At 40.3% G+C, this 27,012-nt stretch overlaps 1 protein-coding gene across 2 annotated transcripts; it reads left to right on the top strand.

Moving 5' to 3' along the window:
- On the top strand, nt 1-26,770 carry il11ra (interleukin 11 receptor subunit alpha). 2 transcript variants are annotated; one of them, XM_081702405.1, is made up of 12 exons: nt 1-341; nt 13,106-13,211; nt 14,340-14,406; nt 14,833-14,993; nt 15,805-15,919; nt 16,255-16,421; nt 16,665-16,828; nt 19,435-19,579; nt 20,123-20,218; nt 21,146-21,245; nt 22,798-22,877; nt 23,302-26,770. In XM_081702405.1, the coding sequence occupies exons 2-11, from the start codon at nt 13,106-13,108 to the stop codon at nt 22,874-22,876; spliced, it is 1,200 nt and encodes a 399-aa protein (XP_081558531.1). In that variant the 5' UTR covers nt 1-341; the 3' UTR covers nt 22,877; nt 23,302-26,770. The 2 variants fall into 2 exon arrangements, with proteins under 2 accessions (XP_081558531.1, XP_035391138.1); XM_035535245.2 differs by having other exon boundaries at nt 8-341; nt 13,106-13,202.
- Nucleotides 26,771-27,012: the final 242 nt, after the last annotated feature.

Below are 27,012 nucleotides of genomic sequence, written 5' to 3'. Positions count from 1 at the left end.
TTTGAAATTCACGCGTTCATCACAGGTAAAATTCATAGTAGATTGTCGAAGAGACGAGGAAACTGTTGTTTGTTTTGTTCAAACGTCTGAGTCCAAGAGGATTTCAATGACTTTAACGCTACAAAACACCCATCCCGTTAATATTTCCTCAACATCCGCACAGGAAACGTGGGGATAAACTTCTTTTCACTGACAAGACCTTCGTCCAATAGGAACTTCTGAGGCACGTCGCCGCTCTGTATCCTTAGCTCGTCCTACTACGAAGGTATAAACTTACGCCAGCTAAAGCAATGGAGGGAAACCGTGTCAAAATGCCTGTATGGCATTAGAAGAGAAATAAGGTAAGATTTAATGTTAACGTTATTAAATGTATGTCTTAAAGATATACAGACAAAACAAAAAGCTAGTGAGAGTAGTGAGCAGGAAAAGTTTGGACTCCCATGGGAGCGTAGCTTTCTAACATTTGCCCTGTAACCTTTGAAAAGTTCGAAAACTATGAAAGTACAGAATATTTTCTGTACATTGAAAATTTCATAATCATAATTACAAGACGAAGAATGTAAACTTTACTATTTACTATAGTTTTACTGGCGTGCTTGTTTAGAGATTGATATGCGCTCTCCATTTTTTTAGAATTAACTAGAGCAGACACGGCGCTCATACCACAAATGAATCAAATGCGCAATGTACACGAATAATTAGAAGCTTCGAAGTGATTGTTCGTACAGGTTTACAGCAGTTGATATAAGAAAATTGTGAAGATTATAAAGTTAATACAATTTATAACTCGAAGCACATTTTATTATCTTCTGCAAGAAAGTTGGAATCCGATTAATTGACGGGATATATTTTCTTGTTATTATCTGATATTCTTATCTGACTAGTATACTGATCAAGGATTAAAAATGCTTCTTCCTGCTGCTGCTTCTGATGATGATAATGATGATAATAATAATAATAATAATAATAATAATAATTATTATTATTATTAACGATGACGATTATGATGATGATGATGATTGGTGGTGATAAAAATGTACAAGTGTTGATGTGCTGCCACTTAACCTACACTAGGCAAACTGAAAGAGAAAGGTTGTGTGGTCTAAGTGTGGACTGAAATCAGAGCTGTGCCCTCATTGCTGGGTTGTTTACATTTCTCCCTGTTATTTTTTTCTAGTTTACCTGCATAGAAGTCCTGTGCCAATAGCCACGTTATTGTTCCAACAACTCTCTGTGATTAATTTACTCAGAGTGGGATTGTGTTAAACCTTTTAAGCTTTTAATTTTTTATTTAATTTTTATAGTCATTTATAGAGTTTTAGATTTTCACAGTGTTAGGAATGCTTGTGGTCAACTTCTGATTGCACATATAAGCCTTACCTCAGCAGGTTTTGTTTACTAGTTGAAGAATGTATATGTTTGTAGATTTTGTCTGTTTGTCATTTTGTCTAGTTTGTCTATTAGGTCTTAACATTTCTGAGAACCTTGGAACAAAGTAGCTCATGGAAAATATGTACATGGCGAACATCTATCCAGATGTGCATTCCTCTGTTTTAAAGTGAAAGGCGAGGCATGGCAAGGAATGTACACACAAGGCTTTTGGGTCTTTAGAAACTCAGAATAAGAGAAAAATGTATCTGCCAATTAATATACCACAAAATGGACTTTAGTTAGTGGTGTGTTCTGTTGACGTCTCTGGCTCTGCTCTCATTCTCTTCTCAAGAACAGAATTCTTGGCTGTTTACTGACTTGCCAAGTTGAGTTTCTCATCTACAGAGCAAATCCATTTTTTCAGCTTTCATTTCAATTCACTTTGTGTAGTGGTTGTAATGAGTTTTAAATTAAGCCCAACTGGTTTTCTCTATTGGTACAAAAGGCCTCGTTTAAGGGAATGACTGGATTTCGCTGCCAGTGTATCAAGCACTTCTGAGAATAAAATTGCACTTGGCTTAAGATTGGGATTTTTGTTAGCTGTGATGGTCCTGCTGAAGAAATCAGTTTCAAGCTCATATTTCCCCATTTACTTTTTCAAGACAAGCTACTTTGTGAACTGCCCATGAAATAACATAAGATCCATGTCTTTTTATTAAATATTACTCACGTTTCCTACAAAATGGCTATGATGGGTGTCCTCTGATATGACGAGCACAATGGAGACAATGATGAGTCACTGGAATAGAGTGCAGCTTCATTATGGCCCTGTTTATGTGCCTAAAGTGTCAGAGACTGGAACACAACGTAGATTCAAAATGAGGGTAATTAGGGCAAAAGTGGAGGTTGCCAGTTGAGGCCTTTGATGCCCGCTCACATGGTGAGTTGGGGCATGGCAATGTCAAGCTACATTCAAGGAACTATTTGCTGTAATAGTATCAGCTTAATAAATGGCCCAGCTGCAGTCAACATGTCTGCATTGGCCCTGCTCTTGGGTTTGTGTTATTTCATCCAGAAGGACTTTGTCAGGGATATTGAGTCACATGAACAGCAAAATCTAAAATTTATGCAAATAAAATAGCTGTATAATATGTAATCATATACAAACAATCAGACTTCAACGGAAATAGCTTATTGCGGCCTTTATGATGTTAGGTTTACTCTGGCATAGAGGATCTGGTGCTTTTCAGATATTTTCAAAGGGAGTGGAGGTGAGGGTGGGTGTAGGGACATTGACCCACATTGCGACCATGGGCCGCGACACACTATTATTGTCAGTTGATATTCCTATAACAGCAGCCTAAAAGCAGGAGTCCTTTTATTATTTTAATTTGGAAGGACTGACTTTACAGGCTATATGCTAGGTTTAGTTCTATACTACTTGTTAATCTGGTATAGTTAACACATAGTATAGAACTCAGAATTACAAACAGATACTTTGAGGATTTAGACTATGAAATTAATCTTTAACGCAACCCTTAACTGTTTTTTTCCAAATATTTATCCCACCCTGTGATATTTAAGTGAAGGCACGTGCCTGACATTAAACAGAAAAACATGACCTGTCATAGATATCATACCAGCTCATAATATATTTGACTGGCATGATATTTTGTTATGTGAGTGGATCACTCACATAATGTATGTAATCAACTGTCAATGTGCATTGGGTACAGTGTGCTGGAAACACACAACAGTGAGCACCACAGCAACTTAAGCTTAGGGAGAGAGGGAGACCCTCCCTGCACACTTTTTGCTGCACACTTGAAGTTGACTGGCCATTATGTAAATGCTCTGACATTCACACGGATTGAAAAGGTAGATGCTGCATGTAGAGCCAGGGACCCCAGTCAAATTCTCCTGAGAGGGAGCCAGCACATTACATACTTTGTCTCAGCACCGTGACAGTGAATGACAAACTCTAACCTGTTCTTGTGTATATTTTTTGTTTGATTGAATGTACCTTGTGAGTTGAAGACTCACTGATTTATGTGTCTATATAAGGGGTTTGCAAACAGTTTTTACCAGTGGTCCCCAACTGGGTCCAGCTCATTCATTTATTGCAAGGCTTTATGTTGGTGCTATGTTTGCATGACTGAATTAGCACGATAAATAACTTCTTTGAAAGACCTTGAATTACTGCATGAAACTATTTTCAGAAGTATTAAGTATGTGCACAGACTCCATGCTTTTCTTTAAGTGCTGCTTTTAACCTGTGTAGTTTTAGATGCATACATACTCTACTGCTGTTAGTTTTTTGTTACCTTTGTTTTTCCATTCCCTCACACATTTGATCCATAATTGTCAGGTTTTTTCCGTATCTGTATGTGGCAGTCCATAAGATTTTTAAGTAGGTTTGAATGAGTTGGCTGCAAGATTTGATTTTGGGGTATCTGAATGTTTGGATATTTAAAACAATTGTCTGATAAATATAAAATGTATTCTTGACAATGTTATATTAAACTTCAGACATGAAAAAAATACTAAAGGCAAAGGAGTGGTCAGCCATGCTTCAGGTGTTGTAAAATGCAGTAATGCATAATGCTATGAGCGGAGGGTAATCATTTACCACATAAGGTGCCTGTCTGCCAATGTGTCTTTCCTACAATTAATGACCGGCCAATGGCAAAATTTGCATTTGGCAACTTATTGAATGACAGGAGTGTCAGACCTAATAAGATTCTTTTTGTTTGATGAAATTGTATTTTTGAATACCCCCCCCCCACCTATATCTGTAGTTTCAACTGTTGCCACACCTTTTTAACAGTGCTGTTGCTGTTGATCAGAATCTCTCCAGAGATCTAAACCAAAGGTGTCCCTGTGTGACATAGCCTGAAGAACATCCATTTGGAATGCAGTCAGAGCATGTAAGGTTCAGAACAGGTTTTCTTGGCTGAAAACATAATTTCTGCTCTGTTTGCTGCAGAGCGTTCTTTGACAGGCTCACAGTAATGATCTTTTTTTTTTTTTTTTTTTGGCCTGATTTCTTATTACAATATGATTTTAATATACTGTAAGTCTAGAAGAAACTAATTTCTATAACCTCTGCATTGTGTTCCTGTTAATTTATCCAGTTTGCATGCATTCATGTATTCTGTTAAGGAAAAGATATACAAAATAACTCCTTAAAAGTGCTTACACTACTGTGTTCTTTCATGGACTGTTTATTAGAGCAAGCAGTTTGATATTTTCGGTCTTGGCCGAGACCTTGCCAGACATCTCTTTTGATCAAGGCTAAAACTTTTATCTCTGAGATCTGCTGTTCTTTGCCCTACTCCCAAAAAAGGAGTCACTGAGCTGACCAGCCTAATAACAGGCTCCAGGTAGACTGCACCGGTATCAGGGCAAACGATGAAGCACTACCCTGTTTGCTGAGGTCTTAGCGATCGGCAGTGCCAGTGGCAAGATGCCAGCCAGCTCCAGACATGTCTGCGGCAGGAACCATGCATAAGCCTTACATGTTGGAACAGCAGTAATAGAACACTCGTGCTCTTCCCAGCAGCCATGACTCATAGGGGGCAGAGTACTTTATCTTCTGCAGAGAGAGCCCCAGTGCTTGGGAATCATACAGAGCTCCAGGAAGTTTTTCACACTAAACTCCTGCTTGCTCAGTGGACCAGTGCCTTTCTGTGCATTTGAAATGTAGAGTACATAAACTCAGAGTGGGACATGGAGCATTGCAACCACATTTTGCCTTTTTCGCTAGTGTTACCAAGGTTGTGATTGTCATTGTATAATTGCCAGAGCAAAATGAGAATGTTACAACCTATTTAGAGCGCCTTGCTATCCATCCCAGAGCCCTTTTTTCCATGACTCATTTGGCTCTGAGCTGAAATTGAGTGAGCTTGCACAAAGGCCCAATATCCTTTGTGCCAATTACATTACAAAGGCTAAAGGCATTCCGGCCGTGCTCCAACCGATGTGCTCTTTGCGAGCCGGCATCGTGCTGTCTGACATTGGCTCAAGTTGCTCATTTGTACAAATGACATGTTTTGTGTTGTGGACTTTTTGAGCCATTCATGATGTGGTGGCATGTTGGAGTGAACTTTGCTCCCAGCTGCCTCTGTAATTACGCACGGCAGTAACTTGGCGACATACTACACTGCACGCTGCTGAGCCTAGTTTCTGCTGGAGCCGAGGAGTGCTGTCATTGTCAGCTAGGCCTTGTAGGAAATTGCTGATCCAGAAATTTCACCTGCCGTTGCTGGATGAGTAGTGAAGATCACAGGCCACCAGTGTTGTTTGGTCAACATGAAGTTTGGCATAACTGTGACTTGCAGTTCTAGTGTACCACCGCCTTTTGCATGATGTAAATTACTTCTGCTCTTTCTGACTGATGGGTGTGCTTTGAGTGATAGCAAAGGGTTTCCTAAAAGTGCAGACTTCCAGGTGCACCTTTTTTTTTTTTTTTTTTTTGCGCCTTGCATGTTTGTAATCAACACCAAGTCTGTAGGCCAATTCTGCAGACCCAGACAAAAGAAGTCGATCAGTCTGCAAACATGTTATCATCTATCTCTTTAATCCTGTGCTGGGTAAAGGGAGGTTTAAGTGTTCATATGTAGTCTAACTTGTAGCACAACTGGCTAAAGCAGCAACTATCCTGGGAAAGAAGCCAAAACTGAGTGAATAGCTGGCATCTGGGAGCCATCTTCTCCCAGTCAGTGCCTGAAGGAAATTCCAGGGTCTCTGGAAGAGAGGCTGCGATCGCTCGGGTATAGAGCTCAGCTCCACAGCGCTAACCCTGCATGGCCAGCCCTGTGTAATGTCAAATCTGATGACTATATTCCCAGTAAGCCCAACAGTTGCAACTGCTCTTTTGTCTTGCAAATGAAAGAATGTTTTCAAATTCACAGAGCCCAAATCCAGAGCTTTTGTCACAGTAAGCACAGCTTGCTGGTTGACGCACATGGCAGATGTTCCAGTGCAGCCCTTTGTCTGTTTCTGTCAGATTGTATAAATATTGCATTTAGAAGAGCCAAGGATGGGTGCTATTTTCAGCCTGTTCACCAAGACTCGTGTTGCAAAGAGCCTTTGCTCCTGCCACTTCAACTGGCAATCCCTTTTCCAACTTATTTATTTGCTTGGCTGCATTGTTGCTCAAGCTAAATTTAATTCTGCACTTCCTCAGAGACAGTCATAGTGGCGGAGTGGCATGAGGGGTGTGAAGTATGTTGCCACTGCTGTGTAACCTTGGCAACCTTGGGCACTTTCAGCCCTTATCATCCTGGCGTCTGGGGACTATTTTGAGTTATACACAGCTGTCTTGTATTCAGAACGCTGGCCTTGGTCTACAGTTTAATTTCCACTGATATCCACTGAATAACCCACATATTTTGTTAATTATATATACTGTATGCAAAATATCATTGGAGAAGAGTTGGTCCCTTGACTTCAGCAGTCTTTTGTGTTCAGCTGTCTACACTGCTCATTGTTAAATCACTGCCTAAGGCAGGATAGTAATGTTCACCACACAATTTCAGCACAGATCTTGTTCCCATGACAGAAAAATCCAGTTTCTTCTGGTTACTGCTAACTACTATCCCTCACCAAACTTTGCAAACTGTAATGCCATTGTATACCCAGTATTTATCTGTGAATAACTGTACATCTGTAAACAACAACACAACAATAATCCTCTTCCTCTTGTTCATCGTACAGTCTTTAGTCATTTGTGGCTCCTTTCCTACACCTAGGAAGTTGAACCTAGCTCTTCAGCAAATCAAAACAACAGTGTGAAGTTTCTGCAGGCATTGCAAACCAATCAGCTGTAGGCCATGCCATTATCATTGTACTGCTGGGTGGTCCCTGTTTGGCTTACAGGGAGAGAATGCTGGCTCTGGCTCCCCCTTGTCTCCACATCCTGGATTGTTTAGCAAGCTTTGCCTATCCAAACAATGAGGAAGATTACTTACTCTTTTTTATTTTCTTTGACTTGCTCTAAAACTCTGTGTGAAGATGCACAGAGTAAGTTTCTCTTTCTTTTCTGAAGACCCTGAGTTGGCCTAGCACTGCAGGGAACTGTGGGAAATGTTTTCATCTAGTTTTTACAAGGACATATGGAGGGAAATTTTTTTTTTTTTCAATTAGATTTTAAATAACTTTCTGAAAAGGACTCCATTTGTGAAAAGGGGGTAGATCCAAGACGAGATAACAACAATATTTAAATAAATATTTTATTTTGCGCTTCATGGACTCTTAAATGTATATGTAGAATTTAGTGTGGGATCATAGGAGTGCTAGTTTCCATACACCGTTAGCCCCTCTACTCTTGTTTGACTTAATTGCACCATTAACTGACTTTGTCTGCACAGTGTGGGGGAAAAACATGCTGCAAAAACATGCTTCATAGATTCTAAAACCAATAAGGACCAAATCAACAGTTCATATGTTTTAGAGCCTTTAAGCAGAAATCTGAAGTAGTGCGTAAACCTCCCCAGAAAGCATCGTAAAGTAAATTGTACATTTTAGTAAAGGCATTATTAGCGCTGCAGGGATTCTTAACTGGAGCCATAAGGAATAAAAAAATGATTAATGTAGGTTGAATTCACGCTATGCTCAAGAGTGATCATCAGACCACATGCAATTAGAGTTTGGCTCTATATAAAATACAGGCTTGATGGCATGACCTCAGCTAATTAATGTGTTGCTGTCCAAAGTATTAAAATTCAAGCATGTTATAGTTTCCTCATTTGTGCGGCTCATTAACTAGGCCAATGATCAATCAGCATTATGTGATGCACCATCATTAAGTCTGACATTTTATTTTATTACCTTTCACCGTTGACCGTTTGCAGGGCAGTAGCTGTAAATGGCATTCTCACTGATTTAGCTGTTTGTCCATAGGTTCTGGTTAATATGCATGAATCTGCATAGTAAGACTGACCCACAGCAGTGGAAAAACATGCAGTGAATTTTGTGGTTTTAGTAGTTGGTTGGGTCTTCCTTCCGTGGAATTTGGTGTGTGTTGGCTCATTTTCCACTGGGCCGTATTGTTTGGGAGGAATGTGCCAAATTAGGGATGCCATCTATTTTCAGCCCCCTCCACACATTTTCCCTTGTAAAAAAGAAGCCTGTTGAGTATTCTTCCATGAGTCATCGCAGAGAACTATGCATGGACTTGCCTGGTGCTGAAAGGGTGCTAATAAGTTATTCTGCAGAGATCAGGCAACCCCTGGCAGGGACAAACATGTCTGGGTTAATAGAACAAATTGATCAGTGAAAAACATCTATAAATTATGAATGTTTTGTGAAATGTTGTGAAAAAGCCAGTTGCCACAATGTGGGACATCAAAGTGCCTTCCCTGAGGGCACCCATCATGGCAGGTCACTTCCACACAAACTGCTCTTATCAGCTGATGTATGTTTCCATTTCTTCTTAAACAAACAAGCAAGCAGGACTCCAAAGCTAACAATACTTATTATAGCAGTAGGTGCTGCTAGCATCTGCAAATATCTTATGTCATTAAACCATGATGATACAGCTTGTTATCTTGGATCTGACAGAAAAGTCAGCTCAGCCATCAGCAGCTGGTGACCACTAAACATTCTCCATACAGTGTGGATTTACTAGAGGCTCAGAATCCTGGCAGGGTTGCTGCATTCTTCAGCCTTCTTGGAGCTGTCTGTCCCATTCTTGGCCAGCCTGTCCCCCAGGTCCCTCTCCCTCTCCCTCTCCCTCTCTCTATTTCTCTTTCTCCTTCTTTCCCTGCTTGCATTGTGATGCATGGTATTTATAGGTTGCTGTGGTGAGCATTAGCCACTACCTTAACAGTAAATACTACATTCAGGTTACAGAGAAAAGCTTCCAAACAGTCTTATGTCAAGAGTTGCTTTTTATGGCTGTCTTATAACCAGCATTTTAATAATTATGTTAGATCTTCAGGGAGAAACCACAACACTGTGTTCAAATCAGTATAAAAGATTTGTGTCAGCACTTCCAGAAACAATCCGGCAGATCTTTATAGAAAGCTGTTGGGAAATGGAGCACTAAAAAGTGTGATTGTTCAGTATTGATTGATGGTCTAATTTCACTGGACAATGCTGCAATCTGTTTCTGGAGAATGATCACTGAACACAAGGACTGAGTCAGAAAGCATGGTAAATGCATGCATGTCCATGCTTTGCAAAACCTGAGAGATCCTTCACACACATTCATCCATTGGCACTCATAAAAATTTGTTTCATTTCAACATTTATGCAGATCTGCAGATCCCACATCTGGTTGGCATATGTCATAGTTCTGCGGTAGGTTTATTTATTTAATTTTTTGTTTTTGGTTTGGCATATTTAAATATGAGAACTTGTGGTTGGAAAACTTCTCTATTGCCCTATAATAGCAGAACTGTGATTTAAGATAACTGGTTAACCAATCCATATGGTTGTTTTTTCAGAAGAACTGTTTTATACCATTCCACACTGAAAATGAAAAGGGCAAATAATAATGCAATAAACAAATAATAAGAAAATAAACTGTGTTACAGCTCATAATGGCACATGACCTATGTCACTTTGTACTTGTGAAGCATGAGTATGGTATATTACTGAATACGGTATCCTACGGTTTCATCATTAGATAAATTCCATATAGGTACTTGTAGGTTCAGTCATAGAACTCAATTACTGTTTATAGCCAGTAAGATAAACCTATAATTAGCTAATGTTTCATGTTTTTTTCATGGCAAAGCTACCAAACTGTGTTTAATGTAATTTTACTGTACATCTATATGCATACTTTAAACTGAAATATCACCACTGGCATCAGCAGACACAGATGTGCAGCGAAAGCACTGCTTCATAATTTTTACCCCTGGAGAAAGAATGTTTCCCATTGGTCCAAGTAAGACTGGACTCCAACCCAAATCCATTTTGGAGCCATTCCTGTAGCGGCGAGTGTATTAGGTTAGTAATTCACCTTGGGATCACTTGCTGTGCCTGACCACCCATTTCTGCACCTTTGTCTGTTTGTGCAACCGTGCTGGATCACCCCAAGATAAATAAGGCTTACACAACTCTTAAATGGCCGAGTCATACTGGGCTAAATGGCAGGAGGGGTAGTGAAACTATGCTTCAGGGCTTGTTTTTACTGTGGATTAGCAGTACTGTGTTTGTCTTCTCCAGCTGCTTCTCATGCCCATTGAAAAACCCAGCAGACAGGGGACCTTTTTTGAAGGAATTATCTTTGACATTTCAGTTGAGTATAGCCCTTCTGGGCAGTGCTTAGACCTGTCCTTTCTGGCCTATGGAGTAAATGCTGTATGAGGAGAAGTCATTAGGAGTGGAGGTTAATTTTTTGTGGTATGGGGAAAAAGCTGGAATGTTCCATTTGTTGGGGGTTGGGGGGGGGTGTAGAATCACAATAGCACCCTGCTTAGCTGCAGTGGCACAGAGCTGCAGGTGCTTCTACTTTGGAATGTCGGGATTTGAAATGTAAACTTCCTTTGTACTGAAATGGTGCTTAGGTTATGGTGCACACAAGTAGGACTGTGAAGGATATCAAATACTTCAGTCAGTGTATAATGATTGTATCACATCTTCATTCCATATGAAGTTTATAAAATGAAGCATGGATGTGTGGTCTCTGACTCACCATTGGTTTGTTTTGAGTCCATGAAAAATAAACAAATAGAAGACACTTATTCTGTCCCTTCACTGTGTAAGTGAGTTTGGGTTCAGTGGGCACAGTATAGTAGCTCCTGGTTAGAATGCCATCTGATAGCAGGTAGAGAAGAGTGTTTCTCAGGGTTCCAGCTAACAGCGGACACACCTCTGTGCTAAATTTGTCAGATTCGTGAGAATCTGGTGCCCCTGATGCCCCTGGTGGCTGTGGTCTGTGCTGCTGACCCCCCCCCCGTTTCCATCTTTTGACACTGAGTACATGCTCCTGAATGTGAGAAGAAAGAGAATACATCAGTTGTGTTTTGCAATAATTCCGCTGAAATCAGTGATGGATTACAGCTGTGCTCTGGTTTGAACGGATACTATTCTGCTGCTGTGAGCAAATCTTTCCTCTGCCACATGTTTCTGATGGTGCTATTACTTAAGGCCATTCTCTCTGTTGGTCTGAAAGTCATAATGGGTTTTGTTATTAAAGTATAATTATGATTAGACATTTTGTGATTTTGATTGAACTAATTTTGACATGACTGAAGAAACTATTGTTTAGAATGTGACATATAAAATAACCTTATAATCATAATAATAAACATTACATGATTTGTTGTTGTTTTACTAGTTTTTAAAAGGTGAGTAGTTGTTTGAGTATTATCTAATACCTGTGAAACTGCACTGCACTGTGAGTGAGAGTCAACCTGCTGGCCACAGTGTACTGAGTCATCAGCCACTACTAGCTTGTTGTGATGAATAAATGGATGAATGAATGCATTATGTCATGCCCAGAGATAAAATAAACTCCTTGTATTGTCTTAAGTTAATCTGTGTTCTGCTGTTTTTCTTTCTTTTTGGCCTCCAGTCTGTAATGAAGATCAACGAGTGCTTTGTGTGCATGTCACAGTTTCCACTACTGAACTTTACATAGGTCAATATGTGCCATAACCCATGGCAGTTGTCCTTTATTAATTTAGAAAACTGTCCATAACACATAGCATGTGGGGCAGTGATGTGCTCTTATTTTTACACCAAGTTCCTTAACAATGGGGAGTTTTATTGTTTTGTCTTTATACCATCTTGAATGAGTTGGCCTTTTTGGAATGCCTCTATTCAGATCCTTCTCCCTTTCAATCGTATGCCTCTGGCTATAGGAGCCATGGTTATTCATTAAACCTGTTAGCATGGGGTTCTATAGGCAGGGCTGGGTGCTGGGAAGGAAGAAGACTTAACTCTGTAATATACACTGTAATATATACATATATACAGACTGTAATATATACAGACTGAGAGTATTTTAGTCTTAGTGTATGACTGCAGCTTCCAGGCACCAAATAGAGCTGTTCCATCAGAAAAAATTTGAACGCTTCAGTGTGTTTTTGGTTTTATTTTTTTTAATGGTCACAAGCTCAGCTTCGCTCATTTCATGAGTTTCTAGGCATGGAAAAGGGGATTGCCTTGGCCCATTTTAGTCGTCCTTACTTAATATAGCAGCAGACCTTGAAGTAACACACAAATACAGAGCAACCTTGAGTTAGGAGGACCGAAATCCATCAAGGCAAACATTCCTGAACATTTTAATGAACTAAAAGACCAAACAGACTTGGTTTTAACTTCGAGAGTTTCTTGTTTAGAAATCTGAGATGTCAAATATGTTTTCTGTTAGGAAGGATGCTGGAGATGGTGTTTGAAATCATTTCTGAGCTGCTTAGTGGTGGAGCTGTGTTGACACTGTAATTACAAGATGCTTTGTTTCCCTCATCAAACATGCAATGTGACAGTGTTTATTGGCTGTGCCATTTTTATGGTGAATGGACAGGATAAGTTTATGCATCTGGTGCAGATGTGTTTTCACTGCCAAAGGTCCCTCCTGTCAGTAATTGCCATATTCCATTGCACCGATGACAACCAGGCAGGTAGAGTTTTGAAGAGACCATATATCATTATCTCAGCTCACTTGAGGACATTCCCTCCCCCATTAAGGAACCCTGGTAGCATGTTGCCAGTAGTGACCTCACATCGCTCGTCCCTCGACTAAGCCCATCACCACGTTTGTGTTTGCTCTTCACAGATGCCTGGCTTATCGTCACGCCCCGGTGGTCTGGTAGTCATCGGGATTCTCACTCTGTCCTTTGTTCACATCAACTCGGAGATATGGAGCAATGAAGGTAAGCCCGGTGAGCCGCCTGCCCTTGCACTACACCAGTGCCTCGGGTTAGCCGATCAATGGGGGACATTGTGTGCCTCTATTCAGTTCTGCCAGCCTAAGACCAGCACCTGGACCTGCTCATGATAACTCTCCGTAGCAAGTCCTGCTGCAGCCAGGGCATGACCCAGTTAGCCAGCTGTGGCTCCTGCCAGCAGAATTCAGATTTACTACCTTAACATTTCACCTGAGCCCCAAACCATTGACACAGTTTTCTTCTCATTCTGCAAAAACAATAAACGTCTGTACAAGAATCCAAGCCGAGTGCAATACCCCATGAGATGAATATAGCTCATGCAATTAATTCAAGATGTGCATGTGTGTGCATGCGTGTTTGTGTGCTGGTGCATAAATGGTGGTAATTCTGCTGGCTCAAGGAGAAGAAATGTGAGAAATGTGGTTTATAAATCATATGCTCCTGCCAGTATTCCCTGAAAGCAGACATTGAGCCTGACCATTTCTGGAGTACAGTTCGACCCTGGGTGCTGGAGGCTAGCCATTCCCCAGAGTATAGATAAGTAAGTGTGCGTGTGTGCGTGTGTGAGAGAGAGAGAGCGAGAGCGAGAGAGGGAGAGAGAGAGGCTCTGTGTGTTTGCCTCTCTTGGTCCAGTGCTTGGCAGTTATTCCACCCTTGATATAAATACTGTGGTCTGAAGGGGCAGTAAGGGGCAGTAACATAAACACTGAAAATCTGGTTCTACTCCAACAAGGAGTCACAGCTTGGCTTGCTATGCAATCCATTTAGGGCAAAGAGGTGCTCTTTCAGATGGCTCAAAATGGAATTGGTTTGCTATTATCTGGCCTATATCAAGACCAGAACAGGGATATTAACTTTTCTGAATGCTGCTTAACACCAGACACATTCTAATAACCTAAGAACAACAGGGTTATTTTATTTTGAGAAGACACAACATAACAAAATAAGATGTTCTGCCATAACATTGCATGCCTTAATGTTTCAAATTGATCATAGCTGTCTGTTCTTCTGAAAAGATACTTTCCAGAATAAAACCTAGACCATTTATTCCTGCACAGTTTGCCGTGTTGCCACTATGTATTCATTTACACTGTCACTGATCTGCCCGTCTGTATTGTCCAGTTGCAGACGTCCAGTTTGGCCATCTGGGCTCCAGTATCACACTGGCCTGTGGAGCAGCATCCCATGGGTATGTCCCCCAGAGCTTTCCCCTGCTCCAGCCCCGCCGCCGCGAGTCTGTGACCAGCCCTGGTTGTGTCTGTCCTTCCAGTAAACGCAGATAACGGTGGGCTTTGTGACCTAGCACAGGGGCATGGGTCCAGCGGCCATGGCTGAATCACACTGGTCCCATTCACCATGCTACCACTGAACTTCTTACTCCCCATGTTTGACAATCTAGGCCCCTGTACTGAAAGCAGCCTCTTGGATGACACTGATATCCTAGGCCAATAAACGTAATAGCTGAGGGAGCAGCAGGTTCCAAAGATATCCCAAACAAATAATTTCTAGGTGTTTCAGGGGTTGCTGATTTCCCTGCAAGGGGCTGGGTCTTAGCTAAATGGCTGAAAGCATGACTGTTGGAGATGATGAATGCGGGGTTTGGACCGGTCCACAGGTCTCCGGTGCAGTGGTGGCACAACGGGAGCTCGGTGCAGCCATGGAGGACCTCCGGGGAGGCGCTCACTCTCCTCAACACCACACGCTCCATGGAGGGCAACTACAGCTGCCATGAGCAGAGCGGGGCCCTCCTCCAGACTGTCCGCCTGCGTCTGGGCTGTGAGTGAAGGCTGGGCTCCAGAGCCATTACCACACTCAGCCCTGCTGCTGCAGATTACATAGATAGGGCAGAAATGCTCTGAAATGTGTGCCACATAAAATGGCTGGCTTGGACAGATAGACTGACCCCAAGCAAGTTTATTGTTATAGGCTTTCAGACCTAAATCTCTACTGGCAGTGTAATTTGTAACATTTTTATAACATGCATTACTGGTCAAATTCATATTATTTATGAAATAATTCAATTCATTTAAAAAAATCTTAATCATATAGCTAGCTTTTAAATAGTTAATGTCATGTGTTTTTCTTTCTTTCTTATAATCATAGCTGTCATTTTAGAAAATCTGTGAATGCGTTGTATACGAATAAATACAAATTATGAGCTAGAAGAGAATATTTTGCCATATAAAAATGTACAAATCCTTAGAAATTGTACAGCTCTTTATATACACTTATAATGTTGAGCTCCCCTGATGGTATAGTCTTATTTCATTGATGTGGTGTGAAAGTCAGGGACTTTATTTGTAAAATTGGAAGATGTACTAGAGGAAGGGCCACTGGAGACAAGAAGTGTGTAGTTAGAACTCTGAGGACTTCCTCTCAGAGGAAATCACTAAATCACAGCCCTGTAGCTTCCTGTTCGGAAGGGCGAGATTGCTGATGTCTGTGTGTACATGACTTCAGCCCATTGTGTTTAGCTCATGCTCTGTGCCTCAAGGTTTCAGGAAAATAGAGTGGGCAATGTATGGGCAGTGGTGTTGGTTGTTTTGGGATTTATTTATCATTTTGAGGGATTTTCTTTGTCTTTTAGATCCCCCAGGTCATCTCAGGGTGTCCTGCCAAGTGCCAAGTCACTCCAGAATCATTTGTTCATGGATGCAGATAGTAGCAACACACTTACCCACTGAGTACATCTCCTCTTACAGGTTCGGCGAGTGGAAAAATAATTCCTTAATTTCCTCATAAGGCTTAATTGAGACCATCATGTTTATTTAGAGAGGAACACGTTGAGAAAATAAATAAATGGTGTCAAATGATGAAATCATTAACATCAGCAAATTCACAATAGTCATGCTTTGTCACATTTTAAAAATTTGTCTGAATTAAAAATCATTCCATTTCACAGACTCTATAAAGTGGTTATTCTTGGTGAAGAAAATGTTAGAGAATGAAAAAACATTCCAAACCATTTATGCATATTGTGGTTTTAAGTGCCAAAATATCTGATGCAAGTGGTGCAGTTATGCCCTGCTCCCCACAGGGTGGACAATGGATGGCCGGAGTCCTGTAAGCAGGAGCTTGCTGGGGTTAACGAGTGCACCATCAGCAACCCGCAGTTCTGGGGGAACAGGCATATAGTGAACATCACGGAGGTCAACCCCTTGGGCTCCATGTCCACCTTCACCAAGGTGGACGTCCTGAAGAACTGTAAGCCCATCGGCTGACTATAGCAACCTGCAACTTTGGTTTTCAGTTTACGATATTTTAAAGTTTTAGGCTAAGTTGTGGATGCCATACTGGGGCATGAAAATGGTTGTTAATAATCGCTCTGTTTAATACCCAAACTGATTGGAATACTGATTTTTTTCATACACTATGTGACCGTGCTGGGGATCATTTTCAAGCTATCTTTATTCCAAGCTGCCTCCTCGTGTGTGTGTGTGTGTGTAGTAAAACCGGATGTTCCTGAAGCATTGAGCACTTTGGAAGTGGAGGGGCAGCCTACTCAACTGCTCGTGCAGTGGAAAGCTCCAGTATCCTGGTCCGATGACATTGCTTTCCCCCTGAAGTTTGAGCTGCAGTACAGGCCAGTGGGGTCCAACCTCTGGTCCAAGGTGTGTTCCTGTTTGATGGCTTAGAAGTTGTTCAGTAGCATGAAATAAAGTAAAAATAAGTAAAATAAGTGTGCATTAAAAACAAATTGTTAAATAAATATTTTTGGAAATGGAAAAAATAATTAAAATGTAAATTGGATAAGGCCTGGAATGAAAGGAAAGAAACAAACTGAAATGATGATGGAAAGCTACTCACAGTTTTTTACAGTTAAATAGAACATTATATAGATAATAAAAACAAAAAATTGGTCACAAACAATGAAGTAAGGTTTTCAAGCAATGTGAGACCAAGAGGAGCTTCTGCAGATTTGTGGTACGGAGGTAATGTTGTTGAATATTGGAAGTTTTAGTTGCATTAGACATCCTGAGTCTTGCAGACAAGTTTGTCTCAGTATATCTGTAGATGTAAAAAGGAGGAAAATGCTTGTGTGATGCTGGTGAAAATGCCTGATGTGTGAATGTGTTTACAGCGGAATGAGATGAAAAACCATGTGAGACATGCATGCATGCCAAGTTTGGTGATTCCTACAATTTTGGAAAAGTCACACATTACATCACCCCCTAATAAAAGTCCACCAATCTAAATGTACTGACCTAAATTGATTTGACAAGGCTGTTTAGTTTGTAGAGGACTGGGCAAAGTGTGCAACTGTTTTTGAACAGGTTTATTCTTTCTGAAAAGCCCGAAGTATGTAACTATTGGCATGTAGAGTGACACCACGCATCTAGGTGTCAAGTATGGTAAGGGCTGTATAAAGGGATGAGCATTAAAGCTCTTCAAGTGGCAAATGCCCAGTTTTTGGGTGTGTCAGCCATATGAGAAAACAGTAAAAAGTATTTTTAAATTTGGACATGTAAAGTTTTTCTGAGCTGTTCAAGCCCATATTTGTGAGGGCTGGCCATTTTTTGGAAAATGTGCAGTGTTCTTTTAATGCAAAATGGCCCATTTTCTAACTAGATGCAAATTCGAAGTCATCTTATTAAGAAGAATTATGATTCATTGGCTAAGGAGCGCTGGATGAAAAATGCAAACATCCGCACCATATTGCCCCTCAGGAACCAATCAAAACATTTTACTTCTCTGAGTAGTAGATGCAAAATGTTTACCAGTGTGCTAGGTGGAAGGTGCAGCTGTAGAACCCTTTGAAGCAGAGAAAAATTATAAAAAATATCCAAATACTGTGTCCAAATCACTGTATGCTTGGAAACCTAATTATTATTACTATTATCAAGACATTCAACAGTAGCTAATGAAGCATTGCAAATGACCATGTTTGAAAAGAAGAAAGAGACTAAGAAAGAAAGAAAGAAAGAAAGAAAAACACATGACATTAACTATTTAAAAGCTAGTGTGATTTCTTGTTCCCTAAAAATAGTGTTTGACCATCTTCACTTCTTTGCTGATTTATTAGCTATAATAATAATAATAATAATAATAACAACAAATGACTGCCACTTGTAAATCAATTACATTTGTTTCACACACAACCTGGTGTGGCAGATATCTAATCAAGTACTGTAATCTTTGTTTGTCATTTCAAATGTTGCTACTTGTTAATGTAGCTGCCAGACTGGTTTTGTGACCACTGTAGTATACAACCACAGAACATCAGTGTACACACTGTGTCTTGCCAGGGTGAAAGCTGTGGAGTGATGGACAAAACTGGCCTAGCCTAACCCTGTCCTCACTCTTATCAGACTGTCACCTGTGGTGTCCTCTGCTATGGTCCATAAAGAGGGTCTGTTTTGGCAAGCGTTTTCCTTGATCATGTGATAAGAACTCTGTCCTCCTTGCTGCACCTCTGGCCCCTCCTCCCCCCTCCCCTTCCAGTACACTTCCTCTCTCCTCATTCTCCCCCTCACTCATCAGAGCTCCACACACATCCCACAGCTCCTGATCCTATCTGTCTCCCCCAGACAGCTTGGACACCATCAGCATCAGGACACCAGATTTGTGTGTGTGTGTGTGTGTGTGTGTGTGTGTGTGTGTGCGCGCACTTTTAGGCTACCACTGCCATCACAGGCAGCATTTTGCAGCCCTAGCAGAATGGGCAGAGTATTGTCACAAGTCATGAACATACTGAAGTGTTGAGTATCTTTGAGTATACAGAAGTGTGAGTAGGGGTGAGCATACTGAAATGTTGAGTGTATCTGAGCATACTGGGGTGCAAGTAGGGGTGAGCAGTTGGAAGCTCATCACATGTCAAGAGACACATTTAGAAAGTAGTTTGCATGTCAAAAGCATGAATTTTAGAATTTTAGTTAGAATGCTGGAATAGGAAGTTGCACCTGTGCAAACTGATAGTTTCGGTGCTGAATGTGAGCACTTCCCTGGTATAAAGGTTTACAAACAAACAGGTCTTACTGGTCTTACTCTTTGACGGGTACTTTTTTTTTTTTTTTTTTTTTTTTTTAATGCAAAGGGGTCAATTGTTTGCTGGAAATACAGATAAATCTTCAGGGACTCAAACATTTTGAAAATTTATCTTTTAGAATAAAACAGGCCTTGTTAAGCACCTTTTAGTATTTACTAAAAACTTTGCTGTATGATAAAATATGTTGAAGTGGGAATATGTTGTATGTGTGTGTGGCTGTTGTGTGTCCAGCTGGAGACGGAGGACACCAGCGTAACCATCATGGATGCCATGGTAGGCCAGCTGCATCATATCCAAGTGCGAGCCCAGGATGCCTTCATCAACCACAGCCAGTGGAGCGAATGGAGTCACATGGTGCAGGGCCGGCCCTGGAGCAGTGAGCGTCCATGCACGCACAAAATCCATTCTTTACTGAGTTACCCAACACTGATTGGCACCTAAAATAAGCATTAACTTCAACAACAGACACAGCATCATGTTACAGTGTGGTTCTTGTAGATGTGGCACCCTCTTTTGTCTTATTTAAGGAATGTAATTGCTTAGATTTCAGTGTTACCCCTACATTACAGGGGTGACTGTTGCAAATTAAGCCTGAGTTTCTGTAAAACCTCAGTGCAAATTATGTAGTAATGATTTACAGTACGTTACCCTTAGGTCATAGATTTACATGACGCTTTTATCCAAAGTGATTTACAATTATGACTGAATACAACTTGAGCAATTGAGGGTTAAGGGCCCAATAGTGGCAGCTTGGCAGTGGTGGGACTTGAACCAGCAACCATCTGATTACAAGTCAAGTACCTTATCCACTGAACTACCACTGCCCCAGTAGTGGTAGATTTGGTATGATTGCTGTTACTGTATAGATTCCAATTATGTACTGATATGTATTTTCTCAGTCTGATCTTTTGTGGTTTAGACCCTTACACAAGTACAGAAGAGACAACAGCAGAATCTTTTGACGAGTCAGTTTTCCCTACCACGTTTCCGGTGAAGGCAACGAATAAATCTCCAGGTAACTTTATTTTACCATCATTATACCAGAATTTAACAAGAACCGTTGAAATAAAAACTGAAAAGTGTACTTCTTTTGCTCCTCTGGAACAAGTTATTTTTTCCTTACATGAAAGCTTTGAGGTTTTGGCCATGGAAGAGAGCAAGCTTACATCAAGCATGCCTCGTAAGATGTCTTTTTGAGATCTCTTCCAGATAGATACATTTTTTTTTCAGCTTTACCCAGATGTTCTGGCCTTTGGTGTGTGGAGGCTGTGCTTTCTCCGATATTACCCCATATGAGCAACCAATCACAGGGCAGATCAGTATTCTAAAAAGAAGACCATGTGGCAGGCACTGGTGTGACTCACTTGGCCTTAATTGGCTAACTGTTTCCAGCTTTGGCCTGATTTAAATGTGTTCAATCAGTTAGTTAGCAAACAAATCTATACTACAGGCCTTACAAAAGTTCTCCTTACCAGGATATAACTCAGAAACCAAGAGAAATACCCATTTTCAGTCTGTCAGTAGTGATGTAGTGAAGGTGTCTAAATGTAAAACTTTCAGCAGTCTTACAAACATATGATCTACGCTGCAGGGGGAATAATAAACTCTTCAGGAAAAACTTGTGCACTTTCTCCAACTCACTGACTGAGCATAACTGGAGTGTGCAAATATCATTTATGGTAGACAAGTTTCATCATCATTGAAGTTTCTCTACTAAAAGAGCTATTATGCTTAGAAGGTTTGAAAAATCTGTTTATGATGAATTCATGTGTCCACGTAAATCGAGATGATGTCTTCTGGATTATTTATCAACCTAAAAATATGAATCAAATGCAACAATTATGCTCATCTCCATTTGATTTTGAATGTCTGTGGTGATGTTTCTGTTGTCTATTGAATGTAACAGTTGTGTTTGTTCATTTTCATTTTGCCATCTTTTCAGAAATGTCACCTGAAAATGAAAGCCTGAGCTTGTTGCTCATAATAAGCCTGTTCGCAGCAGCGATGGTGGCTGTGGTGTCCACCATCACTCTTCTTCTGTGGTGAGTACCCTTGTCAGGGTGAATAGCATTCACCCAAAAAAATAAATAAATAAATAAATAAATTTTATATATATAAAAAAAATATCTCAAAAGATGTTTACAAATGTCCAAGTCCAAGCCCCCAGTAAGCAAGCCAAGGGTGACAGTGGAAACGAAAAACTGCCTGGAGCATGAGGAAGAAATCTTGAGAGGAACCAAGACTCGGGGGGGGGGCGGGGGGTCCCAGCCATCCTCCTCTGGCTGACAAAGGTCACCACAATAATAACAATTTTAAGAGAAAAATAAATAAAAAATGAAGAAAAAACTTTAAAAAACAAATAAATGTTTAGTCCAACTTTCTAGAGGTCCTAGTCTTGTCCCGATGGTGTGCATATGTCTGAAACCCATCCCACAAGAGAATGTCCATTAAGGGCAACAGAGAAGTAGTTGGCTAGCTGGGAGGTGTGGTGGGCTACAGGAGGGGATAACAGGAGGTGTTGGGAGTAGCCATGGCAGCTGAGGCCTATAGAGGCTCCATAACATCATAACATCCCGCAAGAGATTAAGGGCAATGGAGGAGTTGGCTGGAGTGGAGGTGTGGTGGGCTACAGCAGCCCAGCTAAAAGGATAGAGCCAGAAGGAAACACAGACATGAGGGCACCCTGGAACATCAGCGCACTGCTGCTGTCAGTCAACAAATTTGTACCTTTACCTAAGATGAGAAGTAGTTAATAAAATGCCTGACTGTTCAGCATAGCCTTAAATATTGAGACTGTGTCTTGAGTCTCAAACATTTACAGGAAGATTATTCCATAGTGTGGGAGCTTTATAGAAAAAGGTTCTGCGCCCTGTGGTAGATTTTTTTTATTCTTGGTACTAGTAAAGTGCCTGCATCTTTTTGATCTAAGCAGACGTAGTGGATCGTAATGCACTAAGAGTTCTCTTACGTACTATGGGGCAAGACCATTCACAGCTTTGTAGGTTATTAGAAGTATTTTATAATCAATACAAATTTTTACTGGGAGCTAAGATAGGAGTGATGTGATCAGATTTTCTAGTTCTAGTAAGAACTCTGGCTGCTGCATTTTGAAGTAGGTGGAGCTTGTTTAGGCACGTAATGCTACAGCCAGATAGTAAAGCATTACAGTAGTCCAATCTTACAGAAAAGCTAGTCCATACATTTATTACTTCATCATGTAAGGAGAGCATGCTCCTAATCTTTGAAATGTTCCTAAGGTGGAGAAAGGCATTCATCATCGTTACAGCATGCAATAAACTATTCCAGATGGCAAAGAGCCTGTAGGAGTGAGTACACCATGGAACCTAGGGATCATACATTTGAAGACAAAAACAACACTTTTTGGGGGGCTACTAGTGGTTGATGTTTTATTTTGTACCCAGAGGCAGATCAAAATAGGCGAGTGCTAATATAAAAAACCAAGTGCTAATATGAGAAAAACGAGTGCTAATGCCTGAAAAAGGCAAAGCCAACACTGCCTAGACACAACGGAAACTGTCATCAGTGTTTATTTGGATTAGGCCTAATATATTTTTTCATTGTACATCATTGCAGGGTAAGAAACCGGAAACAGCATAATGTGACAAAACAGGAACTAACCTCCATGGTGAAGATGAAGTCCTTGCCAATCTAAAGTGAGTCATGCCAGTCTCTCTGCTTGTTCTCAAAGTTTCCATAACCCGTTCTAGGTGTGTGTGTGAGTGTGAGTGTGAGGGTGCTTTTTGCATTCCTGAGGCCTGGTTAAGTGTCTCAATACAGTGTCAGGTTCATTTTTGCACACAGGGAGATCTATCAAGGAGATTAGCACTCACCATGCTAATCTTTTCACCATGTCTCTTAATGAGCTATGCTCTAGGCCTGAATTTGCCTTGATGCATTCTGGAGGGATGATGTAAAATTGTAAATACAAAGATTTATACTGAAACTGTGTATAGATCTGCTCTATGTTGGAGCCTATAATCATCACAAATCTGAGACACATTGAAACTGATAGATTAATCTGTCATTTCCTTTGCTGAATTTTCTTTCTTCTTAATCTGTCTCTTTCCCTCCCTCCAGGTTGGCCCTCACTTTTTCAGCCCTTATAGGGTTTCATCATAGGGAATCATCACCACTGCCATTGCAGCACTGTCAGTCTAGAATATTCACAATTCTGTCTTTCTCCTATCGCTGCTGATGGGATTGACTTCTTTCAGTGGAGCTCTGAGTCCCATGAACTGTGAACCTTTACAACTCTGCAATGTAGCACAACATAACAGAAAACACAAAGGGTTATTGGCTTTCTGTCTTTGTCATGCAAAGCCAACTTGGCCAGCTTTGGACAATGAGAATCAGTTGGTATTTTAAACTAAACATTTTCAGTTTTCTGCTGCATCAGCTTCTCCAATAGCTGTACCATTTGGCTGTGGTGACACTTGGAATGCTGTGAAAACAAAGGGGGGAAAAAGCATGGCTGTTAACCAGTGGTGGGCCAAGTAACGGGCATTATGGATAAAGTTGGCATTCTCAACTTCCAGAATCTGAACACAGCTGCTAAACACGGACAAGAGAAATTTTGCAGCCATCTGGACACTTGACTGAAGGAAGCTGAGCATTTTCAGAGGCTCTTCTGTACATGTTGAGACGAAGGTTGATTCATCACTTCATTTATTTGAACCTTTGAAGAGTTTTATACACTTAAAGCCTCAGATATACATTTCAATTTATGGCATTTAGCTGACACTTTTATCCAAAGCGACTTTCAATTATGACTGAATACAACCTGAGCAATTGAAAGTTACAGTCCTTGCTCAGGGGCCCAGTGGTAGCTTGACAGCCTCAGATCAGGTGGACCTATCTGTGATTGCTGGACTTGTTCTAAATCAAGAGTTGGCTTTAATGCATACTGTCAGCAGTAATTGTCCATAAATGTTTTATTTTTTTTAATTCTCTCATTTCAGTGTATTTAACAGTAATCATCCTACATATGTCATTGACAGCAAGATGGCATTCTACAGACCAAGAGAAATAATAGTTTATCTCTGAAGAAATAGAAATGTCGTGCAAAGAGGGAATATAAGCAGTCATGGAACATTGAGATAGAAAGTGAATGTAAAAGTTGAAGCCCCACTCAGGACTTAACACAGCCATAACCGGACTAACACCGAGTTTACAGACACAGAGCATGTTAAGCATACTCTTGATTGTACAATTTAGTGGGTCGCCAGAGACTATACTGTACATGTTAGTAGGTCCATGGGTCAGACTGCACACTGTATTATTTTTACCATTGATCATGTTCTAGTCTCACAGGCAGAGTTGCGTGGTCAGCCAATCAGACACCCTTGAGCAGAGACTCTAAATATGTGTGATCTAAGCAATCAGACAGAGGCTTGTTGCATTTCCTCTATCCCAGACAAATTCCTAGAATTCAACAGGAATTTGCTGTGATGTGCTAGACTGTCATTATGGTAAACACCTCTAGGACATAAAACAGTATGTGTGTTGGGGGGGGGGGGGGGGGTGTTGTTTGCAAATATGGACTTCGTATGAAGAATACAGCTTTGCGATCTGCTTGGGACTCAAGTCTTCATTGTTCTGATAAACCCGAGTTCCTGGTTGCCTTATTATGGGTGACATTTGCATTGGACTACAACTATAATACTCAAATAACTGTCTTAGGTATTATTGGACTAAATTCCAGGACTACAAAAAACTTCTGATATCTATATTGAAGCTAATGCTATTCATGACATTGAATTCTATTGAAGTTTATCTTCAGTTTTATTGGTATATAGACTTATACTTAGGTTATTGTATAGTTGTCTATAAAACAGGTTGTTCTCTTATACAGTTCCCAGCGATATAAAGCTTAAACAGTGCATGCGTTTTTGTTGCTTATTTTTTGTTTGTTTTTGAAATCCAAATGAAGCACAAATATGCTCTTTTTCCATACAAAGATGCATGTAGTGATATTGTATTCAACGGCTCAGAAATTGTTACAGATAAAATGTATTTCCTTGGTATTGCATTTCCTGGTATTGTAATCTGACCCTTTTTAATTAGTTTGTTTTGATTGAGCAGTTTTACAAGGCTTTAAAAGCTACTAGCCATAAGCAATCCCTTATGAAGCGTCTTGTTTACTGTTTTAACAGTATTGTTTTGGGCTGTGCTGGATTCTGCACTGACCAAAACTGAATTGCTTCATGATGGGCTGACACTGCCTCATCTTTACCAGGTTTACTATGGTGCACAGGCATGATCTAATTTAACAGTGTATCTCAAACTGATGGTTGATTTTAATAAAATTCACTGTAAATTACAGTTTCTATTCAGATCTATGCCATGCATTCGTTCAGCATTACAAAGAAAATCTGATGTGTAGTTTGAGTTTAGCTATTTGCTCTAACTCAGTGTAGTATGAATTATTGCATCCCTCTTTTACTCAAAATGAGTCACAGAAGAATTTGTGCCTTAGATTTTTATTTTGGCCTCTGAGGCTGTTTTGATTCCAAGTCACTGTCAGAAATATGTTTCATTTCTGCGCTAGGCATGACGAAATGGGGGGGAATTGTGCTGCTTTCCACCCATACTTTGAATAAAGGCCCATTGTTAAGACTTTTTTCTTAAATAAAAAAATAATTCGTTTGCCAGTACTACTTAGCTTTGCCGATTTAGTTATATGTCAAAGTACATATTACGAGAGAATGTTTTTGTTTTTAATCTGGCTTGCAGGGTCAGTGCATGCGTGTGTGTGTGTGTGTGTGTGTGTTTTCATATTCATCCCTCTCCTGACAAGATTGTTTATAAAATCTTAACGTGTGTGCAAATGCTGGTTCTGCAGATAGGTGGGATTAGACACTGTGTTTGTGATTACATCCAGAGGCAAATTGATAGAGACTGCTAAGAGATGGACAGAGCAGCCAGGATCTTGTGTACCAAAGCCCTTTGTACATGTAAAATTATTTCTCTGGAATTGTGACTCACTGTCCAGAAACTGATCGTATCGTAAAATCTTAATGATTAGGACTGAAGACCTTTGTAAATGCTGTCGAAACTTGGATGCGCCCCCATGACCCATAATTTGGAACATGTCATCTTTGCCTCGTGGTGTGTAGGGCAAGGCTGGTTCAAGGGCAGAACCAACAGCACAGTGAAGGGACACTGGTAATAATTACAAATGACTACATTAAAGACTGAGGTGTTTGTCTTTTTTTTTTTTTTTTTTGGTTAGCTATAGGATGTAAAAACATTTCAGTTAATATTCTTAAAGAAAACGCCCTTATTGTTGCCAGGTTTTTTCGGCTTTAGTAAATTAAAAGTTTGCCTTCCTTCAACATTTTGTCCTGCAACATCCATGCATGTGTATTTAAAAATGCATTTGCCTTATTTGTATGTGGTGAGTTAGTAAACATTGGGCTACTGTTCATGGGGGAAGGCAAAAAGTCCATGACAAATGTATGTATAGTATATTTTGCTTTTGTGTACAACATAAGCTGTTTTAATATCCATCTGTTCATATTCTTGTGAAATAAAAGTTATTTTATGATGTTTGGACCTCTTGAGATTTTATGAACATTACTTGAGTTTTGAGATACCCCTTTACAGCTGTCCATGAAATATAATGTGAAAATTCTGTTTTCAGCAATGCCTGCTTTGTCCTTTAGCTCTTTATATCTTAAGGACTGAGGAAGTGCCTTATAGTACATTTCTCAGATGACTTTGACCCTTGATAATTTGAGCCAAGATCTCAACCTTTCATGTTCATACCTGAATAATCATCTGTAATCA

Source organism: Electrophorus electricus, chromosome 19 (genome assembly GCF_041902795.1).
Source record: "Electrophorus electricus isolate QZ-2024a chromosome 19, ASM4190279v1, whole genome shotgun sequence".
Taxonomy (NCBI): Eukaryota; Metazoa; Chordata; class Actinopteri; order Gymnotiformes; family Gymnotidae; genus Electrophorus; species Electrophorus electricus.
The sequence above is the reverse complement of the archived record's forward strand: the minus strand, read 5'-3'. Positions and strand labels throughout refer to the sequence as shown.